Genomic DNA, 9,889 nt, shown 5'->3' on the forward strand with positions numbered 1-9,889 from the left:
ATACCATGGTGAACCTATGTCCTGCTGCAGCACTGTACCGTGTGCAGTTTGCTCACTAACCTCACCTCCCTCGTCCTCGTCCAGACTGGAAGCAAGAACCTCAAACCTGTTATGCAGATTGAGAGGCTGAGGCATCCGCTCCCCACCCCGCTTCCTCCTCTCCCCAACCCCATTCCTTCTCACAGCAGCCCCCTCTTGTTCCTGACCCTTAGAGTTAGCCAGTCTAGGGGGGGTGGATGTCACTTGCGCCCCATTGACAATGTCACCCTCCCTCCCCTTGATGAGCCTCAGTGTCTGCAGCTCAGAGGCCAGCTCATCTACCTTGAGCTGGAGCTCCTCCAGCAACCTGCACTTACTGCAGACATGATCACTGGGAAGGACCCTGGGGTCCACCAGTTCCCACATCATACAGAAACAACACATCACATGTCCCTCCATTATTCACTGTAGCAGTATTGAAAATTTCCACACGCATTTACCTGGCCCTTTTTTGCTCCAGCCCTTTTGATATTAAGCCCTAGTAGCTCACTCTGCTTCCCCCTCACTCCGCTGCCCGCTCCGACGCTGCCCGCTGTCTATACCAGGCCTCTTTTTAAACCTGGCGCTGATTTAAAGCTTGCTGGTCCACAACTCCCTTCTAACCACTCCCTCAGAATTCTTAAAGAGGTACATACAAAAAGCCCACAAAAATGCTTTTAAATGATTTAAACAGTTCTACAAGGAACAAAGTGCTTTAAACTTATTTAAACAGGTTTTTAACAGGTAAATTCTTATCTCTCTCTCTGCTCCTTCACTCCTCTGCTCCAGCAAACAATAACCTTCCCTGTGTGAGTGCAATTTCAAGAACATTCAAGGAGCTCTACACAATCCAAGGCAAAGATGCTGGTTGTTAAAAACTCACCCACTATCTTATACCTTCACTCCCTTGACCATCAGTTCATATTACCATCAGTGTTTTTAGTGTACCATGGGCGCATTACATCAAGCCTCCTTCACAAACATCTTCAAAACCCTCGAACTCTATCAAATAAAAGAAGAAGAACATCAGGTTAATCGGAGAAACTGCAAGTTCACCTCCAAGCCACACAATATCCTGACATGATGGTATGCCACCGTTCCATCGCGGTCTCCTGGCAGAATGCCTATAACTCCCTCCCTAGTAGATCCAAGAGTCTTTGTGAAACACACAGGCAGCATAGATTCAAAAAGGCAGAATACCACCAACTTCTCAAGGATGGGTAATTTAAATGTTTACGTAAACAGCGCTGCCCACGGCCCCTGAACAAACATTCAATACTTCGGCATTTCGGGCTTCAGTCATTAAAACAGATGAGATGGGCTAAATGACACATTGATCATCTGTGATCGATGAATTACAGTGATGATTATGGATATAGGTGTTCAAGGGGAAGTTAACACAAATTTTGCCTTTTTAAGAAAATATTGTAAACATCATGCTTGGAGGGCTTAAAGGAATGTTGCAGCAAGCTGCAAACATTGACTGGCGGAATTTCTTTGGAAAAGCGGACTAGATGCATCGAAGGCATTTCTGTGTATATCAGTGCGGCGCCGAAAGGCACACTGTGGAGTGGGATCAAATGCATTCAAGGTAACGTTACTTCGTGATCCATTTAAACTTCAAGGAACACGCAGGTAGTTGTAATAGATGAGTCAAAACTATCTCGATGGATATCATTTTTTCAGAAGGCTAGATGGAAGACAGTGGGCAGATGGGCTCGATTAACGGAATGAAATGGTTTGAAATTGCTAATGAATGTACATGACTAGCTGGGCGGTATTGGCTAGATATATCTGCTGAATGGAATGAAATTTGTTGCCGGGGAGATGTGCTGAACAGAATTTTGTGGATAGGTGATACGACAGGCTATGGATACAATATATGTTTTCTATGGAAAGCTGATGGCGATGTTGTCGTTAAGTGACATGACAGGTTGAAGAGAGTAACTTGGCAAGATTGTATGGACTGCACTATTCACTATTACTAATATTGTACTATTAATTTACTATTGACTGAAGGGAATATTGTGGCTGGGTGGTACGAATAGGTGAAGAAGTACCTTGAATAGGTGAATATACTACAGGTTGTCTTTAAGACTGGTAAGGTGATATGCCACGTTGAGGGGAATATTTGAATAAGTGAAAGAGCAGATTGAAGGGAAAACAACGGATCTAAATGGAAGAGTAGTGTTCATCGGCCTGAGAGAACGTGGGAGCTCTGTCAGCAGTTGCGCTACAATCAGTTTCTTAAATCTTATCCCAGGGCAAACTGTGGCCAAACTAATTTTGCGAAGTCTGGATATTGACTTGCTCAGACTCTAATTTTGAAACCTTCACCAACAATAATGAGTTAAAAGAATTTTCAGAAAGCAGGAACTAGTTTCCCTACTGTTCGTGTCAAAGTTTTTCTGTTAAGTTGTTTAGCCTGGTGTGCATGGACCTCCTCCCCAAAAACGGCATGACGATTGATCGCTGCTATTCTCAGTTAAAATCGAAAAGGTGAAATATTCGTGCTCTTCCTAAACCCCATCAGGTGACTGTTCTGTGGGGAAGGAGTCCGAGCCCTCAAGAATTCCTCTGTGAGGGGGCAACATTTATTGTTTCTTCTTGAATTATTGCATCTACTGAAGCCCTAATGCTCCAAATATCGTGTGAAGTTATCTCAAGAGATTTGCCCTGAAATGGTAAAGGAACTACGATAGATCCTCATGTCAGAATGATGTTAAATATAAGATTCCAATTTATTTCAAAAGCCCAAACTACGAATGAACTACTAAATGTTCAAATATCAATGTAGCGTGTTGTTTCATTGAGTAGGTTCTTAATCCTGTTCCTATTCACTCAATGGTGCACCTCTCGCAATGGCTGTGTTGCTACCAACACATTTGTTTTCTTTCTTTAAACAATTGTGAAACAACATCATGATCGTTAACTTCGTTTTTTCTCCCTAGGCTGTTTGTTAAATCACTGTAACAAATCCTTTAAAATGATGTAACCAGTGAGATGCTCTCAACGGGGCGATCTCTCTCAATTTACTATTGTCTCATTCAAACACGCAATGATATATAATCGGTTGCAGCCACCATTATCCTTACCTCAGAGATAATGGAATACTCAGTGATATATCAGATAGAAAGCATCTACTACCCTCTTCTCGCAGCCATTGGCATTATTGGTAAGGCTTTGCATCCAGTCTGAATGTTGTTAACTAATGTTGATTTCTTATTTACGCTTGCTCCCTGCCTTGTACTTCAACATATTTCTGTTTTTTTCTCTGAGTGATAAAGATGTAATTCCGTGCTACCGTTTAAACCAGGAGTAATGTTACTGTTGGCTGTAGGAGGATTATTTACCAGGCTTTTATTTTCTTCAGTGCTCAACAGAGTCAATTTTGTGAGAACCTTCCGCTTCATTGTTTCTTATCCATTTTCACCTAAAGAGCAAATGCGAGAATGAGTATCTAAATATCGGTGGATGATTTAATTCCCCTGTCATATGGGCAGATATTTACGACCATTATTGCGAATGCGAATAAATGGTAGGTGTTGTTTGCAAGGGACAACTGACACGAAACTACCCATGTTGCGCTATTGTTTGATGATTCTCTCCTCACCAGTTAACACCACAGTAAACATATATCTTTATTTTTTTAACTAGAGGAAAGACCAGTCTATAGTAAATTGCGTAAATAAGGGTGCTCAAGTATATATAGAATTATAGAATCATATAATCCCTACAGTACAGAAGGAGGACATTCGGTCCATTGACGCTGGACCGACGGCAATCCCACCCTGGCCCTATTCTCGTAACCCCACATACTTACTCTGCTAATCCTGTGAAACTAGAATCAATGTAGAATGTCTAATCAAATTGATTCGCATTCTTTGGTCTGCGGGAGGAAACTGGAGCACCCAGAGGAACCCCACGCAGACAAGGATAGAATGTGCAAACTCCACACAGGCAGTGACCCGGGGCTGGATTTCATACCGGATCCCTGGCGCTGTGAGGCAGCAGTGTGAACCATAGTGCCACCGTGCTCCCCATATAGCGTATATTTTACGCGATGACGGCAGAAAGATTCAGTGGGCATTATACAACAGGTTATAGTATATATACACTCAATTTAATAACTAATACCCACACGTCAACTAAAGGTAAGCCTGTAGTCAACTGCAATGCACTTTGAAAACATTCTCCACATTTCAACACTGGAGAACGGATAATTGACATCACAAGTCTTATTTTGAACACGATTGATAGTCTCGCTGAATTATTACTTGAATTTCGTTCATTTGTCAACTATTTCATGATGCAAGCTATACTATCAAATGAGTCAACTGTACCTCAGCTAGTCACACTACCTGTGTCAAAACTTTATATACTTAAATCTGACTACAGATTTCGGTCACAGAAGGAAGGACCCGCGGAATATTGCAGTGTGGAGGCAGGTTACACAACATTTCGATTTCGACAAATTCAGCCCCTTCTACTTTGCCAATTTGCTTTCGTATCTCATTCCAATATTTCATAGAAATAAACAGCGTTAGCCTGGATGCGGGGGCCGAAACCTACACCCAAATAATATTAGTAGCGTATATATTATATTGACATTTTAATATTGATGTTTGCAAGAGCTTGTTCTGTGCAAATCAGCTGATGCATTTCGTAACATACAACAGTGGCAATGCTCCATTGGTGGTGAAAAATGTCGTCATGTCTTGTGGTCGTGAAAATGTTTATTTAACTAAAAATGTTCGGGTTTCTATTTTACCAAAATTCACCGGCTTTAATTAAGACTTGGTATTACTAGGTGGGATTTAGAAAATAAACTGGGTTCACAAGAACAATTACCGTTATTGTTATATCTTAACTGAATAAAGCATTTTGAACAAAATATCCTTTTTCCTATTCGATGTCGAGACATGCGCACCACAGCCAAGCTGATAATTAATGCGTTTTACCGTCGTTATTTAATTATCAGTGTAAATAAGATGAACCGACTGCTTTGTTGCTGTTTGTTGTCTGGGTACTTAACAGAATCGATTACGAGACAAGTTCCGATGCTAATTAAGAGTCGACACGCTGGCACAGTGTTTAACAGGGCTGTGTTGCAGCTTCAGAGATCTGGGTCCGATTCCCGGCTTGGGTCACTGTCTGTCTGAAATTTGCACATTGTGTCTGCGTTGGTTTCCACACATAGTCCAGAGATGTGCGGGTTAGGTTAATTGGTGACACTAAATTGCCCTTTGGTGTCCCTTAGGGTGCAGGTTCGAGGGATTAGCGGGGTGAAGTTGTGGAGTTATAGGAATACGGCTCGGCGGGCCGGGAGTGGAGGTGGGGTTCGGTGGCGGAGTGGGGGGGGGGGGCGGTGTGAGGGGGAGACTGTTGGTGGTCCAGATTCGATGGGCCGAATGGCTTCCTTCTGCATTGTAGGGATTCTATAAGTCACCCAACTAGCTTACCTTCTATTTTTTAAAAGAAGGCTCGTGAATCTATCATGCAAAATTGGACACCTGAGTGCGTTGTCTTTTTCAATGATAGCAATTGTTGATTCCATGAAATCATAAAGAAGAGAATGAAATACATCGTCGGATAGACATTAAAACATAGTTCCATGTTCCTGGTTTTTCCTGTCACCTGAACGGTTTGCATTTTTAAATGGAGATTCAGTTCACTTTCAGAAAGTTACGGCAGAAACTGTTTCGTTCCCCAAATCATGCAAACGTTTGATACCATAGCAAAGTGCTATACAAATTGAAACAGACACGTTTGATTTTTGTCGTTCTTCAGTGTCTGTCTGTTCTAATCAACAACGTCATTTGTTTACTGACCCTCGAACCAGCCAAATTAAATATCGAAGCATGTTGTGATTTTAAAGAGTTATTCCCACTTTAGCTTTTCCATCCATCATGAAGCAGTGCCAACATTTCCAGGCACGCAACAAAAAATATGTCCATAAGTCCTGATGAAGCTCCAATGCCCCTCATCTTCACCCTTTCCTTGAATGTCAATTCTGAAGCCATTTTCGGCATGTCAAACAGTCCCCCAGCTCCTGTCTAAACATTATTTAGAAAGGTTCCCTGACACATCCATGTTTTTCTTTTCTGTCTCCATTTATGAAGTCTAAGTGCATTGTTTAGGGCATTCTTAACTAGCGCTCCCACATTCAGAAATATGAGTAGGTGCATCATATTATATTCTCAGTCTGTTTCACAAACGAACCATAAATTATATAGTTTTTCAGAATGTATTTTCCAAGTGGAATCAGTTATTCTTGCATATTGAGATTCATGTGTCCTGCTTTTCCAAGTTTTCTCTCTCAGTTTGTGTCTCCTGTTTCTTTTGTCATATTCCTCCAGCCTAGTTAAGATAATTCCCTGCCTGTGCCATATTTACACTTTGAAAGTATTCTCTGTATATCACAGGCCAACTCAATTGTTTCTCCGAACACGTTCTGATAGCCTGCGTGGCATGATGTTGTGCAGCCTTGCAGTTAAAAAGCTCAAAATTTACTGCTATTGCAAGCTATCATCAGTTTCCATGCTGAGAGCAGGAATTAGTTTCTCTGACAAATGAACTATGAGAGTATCATACGCTCTCATAGTTCAAATTCCAGATTACCTTCCGCATCATAAATAATCAACTATGCCCTGTCCTTTAATAATAATGCCGAACATAAACCAATCTAATCCCAACGTACATTATCTTGCCCCTTTTAAATTTAATCCACTGACAATTGAAGAGGAAGGTTAATAGGTTAATGCAGTGGGGTGGGGGGCGGGGGGGGGTGGAGGGGGCGGGGCGGATCAGTACGTTTCAATTCTTTGCCGAAGAGCATAACTGAATGTAACAAAAGCCTATTGAAAAAGATTTTCGATTCATATTGGAGTCGAGACTCAGTGGGGACGGGGCGGGGGTGGTGGTGGGGAGGGGGGTGTTGGTGGGGGGAGTGGTGGGGGGGGGGGGCGTCAAAAGGCGAAGTCCACTTTAGGCCACAATTAGATCAGACAAGATTTTATTAACTGTCAGCGCAAGCGAGCGAACGGAGTGCCAGTTGTTTCCCCTCTTTCCTATTTTGCTCCATTCATCCGGTTCTGCTGGTTGTCCATTTACACTTGTCTATATAGTTAACTTCCGCACATCATTTGCTTAAGACTGCCGGTTCTGGTGAAAGTGACCGTTTCCTCCTCCTGCGGACACACAGAACCAGATTTCTTATTTATGTCAAGCTATCATTTCTCAAGATTAGATCCGGTTCCATTTGATGCATGTCAGGGTTACTGGCTTTTTTTTTACACTTTGAGATTTAGAAGTATGACCACGACGTTGCCAAATATTCAGCAAAACCATACTCAAACAAAATAACCAATGTCATTACAGATCGTTGTGACTTGTTTTTCGATTCACTATTAACAACTATTAATAGTGTTTTTTTCTTATGTTCAATTCATTGAAGTTTTGTACTCTTTGCTATTTTGTTTCATTAATATGACCGTGTGGCAAAAATCCATTTCAATTGCATTTTTGAAGTTTTCTGATGATATCACTGTCGTGGTCGTGTTTCAATCAATGAGGTCACGCAGGATACGAAAAAGATAGAGATTCTGCTCAAATGGTGCAATGACATAAATCTCTCTTCAAATGTCAGTAAAACGAAGGAGATAGCCATTGGCTTCAAGAAACTCAGTGGGGGATCTGCATCTGCCCATATCGACAGTGATGAAGTGGAGATGGTTCAGAACTTCACGTTTCTTGGTGTGCAGATCACCAACAATCTGCTCTGGCCCCTGCAAGACGATGTATTAGCTAAGAAAGCCCACCAACATTTCTACTTTCTCACAAGGCAAAGGAAATCGGACCTGTCCACTTCCCAATATTTACAGATTCACCATAGAAAGCAGAGTCCCGGATGTCACATGGTTAGAACAGCTTATATGGTTGCTGCTCTGATCAAGACCGCAAGGAACGACAGAGGGTTGCGAGCATAGCCCAGTCGATCAGGCAAACCAGCCTCAAATCCACTGACTTCGTTTACTCATTCTACTTCCTCTGCAAAGCAGTCAGCATCATCATGGACCTCGGACATTGCGGGAATACTACCTTCCACATTCTTCATTCGGGAAAATAACAAACACACATCTGAAAACACGGACCAACCTACTCAAGAACACTTTCTTTAGAGATTAAATAACCCTATCATAAATTCAATTGATCTTAGCTTCACCGCACGTGCAACTGAAAAACTATATTCCACACCCTAACGTTTTGTTTTTCACTCCGTGCTTAATCTTGTCTGTAAAATGCAAAAGAAACAATTTTCACTCCATCCCAATGCATGTGACAATAAACCAAATCGAATCATCTTATTCTTCTATAGAAAGGCAATCAATTTGCTGAAGTGAATGTCATTTGCATTTTTTACATTGACTCTTATTCAAATGATAAAATATTTACCTGTGAATTTGTCTACTAAATTGTTGATGTTTAATTCTATCTGTTACAGTTAACGCAGTGGCAATTGTGATCCTGAAACGAGGGAAATGTGGCCTCTCCAAATGTATCACTCAGTACCTAATGGCAATGACTTCAGCAGATCTACTACTCGTCATCACCGATGTTATATTGAATCGACTTAATACTATGTATTTCCCTGTCAATTACTTATCTATTACTCCAGTGTGTGCGCTGAAAGCAGCTTTATTTCTTTCAGCAACGAATTGTTCCGTTTGGTTCACAGTGGTTTTTACCTTTGATCGGTTTGTAGCCATTTCTTGCCAGACACTGAAACTACGATATTGCACCAAGAGAACTGCGGTTGTGGTTGTCATAACAGTGACCATTATCAGCTGTGTGAGGTGCATTCCCTGGTACCTTGCCTTTAGCCCTTCAATCATTATTGACAATGTACCATGGTTTTGCATTGAGAAAGATCTCTATCATACCTCAACATTTTATATAGTGTATGAGCGGATTGACATTGTACTAACACCATTGCTTCCATTTGCTCTGATTTTGGTTTTCAACACTCTGACTGCTAGGAATATTACAATTGTCACTAAGCTGCGGAGGAGCCTTAGGGAACAAAGTAAATCAGAGAATCATATTGACCCAGAAGTGGAGAGCCGAAGGAAATCCATTATATTACTTTTTGCTTTGTCTGCCAATTTTATAGTGTTGTGGATTCCATATATTGTGCACTTGTTAACCTGGAGAACTGTAAACTACAATTACACAGACAAAAGCTTTACCAATCCAGAATATGTCGCTCAGCAATGTGGATACATGTTGCAGCTTCTGAGTTCATGCACCAACACCTGCATTTATGCACTAACACAGAGGAAATTCAGGGAGGAGTTAAAGAACGGGGTTAAATATCCATTTATTCTAATTTCAAAAATATTTGAACAACAAAGTAAAACAGAACTTCAATAAGAGGTTCTAACATGACAGATTACCCTGCATTCAAAATATAACACGACTGTCACTTGTCCATTATTGCGATAACATATATTCTTTGACCCTTGTGACAATGGTTGATTTTTTTCATTAACGTCTTGCAAAGTCTTGCAATCTTAACTGTCGTTAACACTGCAGTCGCCTGAAATGACACCTCCAATTTCTCGCTCAGCGAGATATGAATAGCCAGATAATTCCTACATATAATTACATGGCGAGAGCATATATGCCAGAATCATCTCGCCTGGTCCCTGCAGTTGCGGATTTAGCCAAGGATCACGGCGGCATATTGGTTAGCTCTGTTGATTCATAGCAGCAGGGCGCCAGAATCGATTCCAGCCTTGGGTCCTTGTCTGTCTGTTTGTGTCTGCGTGGATTTCCTTCGGGTTCTCAGGTTTCATCTGATAGTGACAAA

The 9,889-nt window shown here is 41.4% G+C and overlaps 1 protein-coding gene across 1 annotated transcript; it reads left to right on the forward strand.

Annotated features, from left to right (window-relative positions):
- Positions 1–3,123: 3,123 nt before the first annotated feature.
- Positions 3,124–9,450, forward strand: LOC145351397 (putative G-protein coupled receptor 139). The gene is made up of 2 exons (XM_080201005.1): positions 3,124–3,193; positions 8,522–9,450. Exons 1-2 carry the CDS (start codon positions 3,124–3,126, stop codon positions 9,448–9,450), a joined length of 999 nt encoding a protein of 332 aa, XP_080057131.1.
- The last annotated feature ends 439 nt before the right edge of the window (positions 9,451–9,889 follow it).

This window comes from Carcharhinus amblyrhynchos, chromosome 13 (assembly GCF_965287045.1).
Source record: "Carcharhinus amblyrhynchos chromosome 13, sCarAmb.v2.hapA, whole genome shotgun sequence".
NCBI lineage: Eukaryota > Metazoa > Chordata > Chondrichthyes > Carcharhiniformes > Carcharhinidae > Carcharhinus > Carcharhinus amblyrhynchos.

Coding starts and splice junctions, on each gene's coding strand:
- LOC145351397 (XM_080201005.1), top strand. CDS start 3,124: ATGGAATACTCAGTGATATATCAGATAGAAAGCATCTACTACCCTCTT. Junction 3,194..8,521: donor CGCAGCCATTGGCATTATTG/GTAAGGCTTTGC, acceptor TATCTGTTACAG/TTAACGCAGTGGCAATTGTG.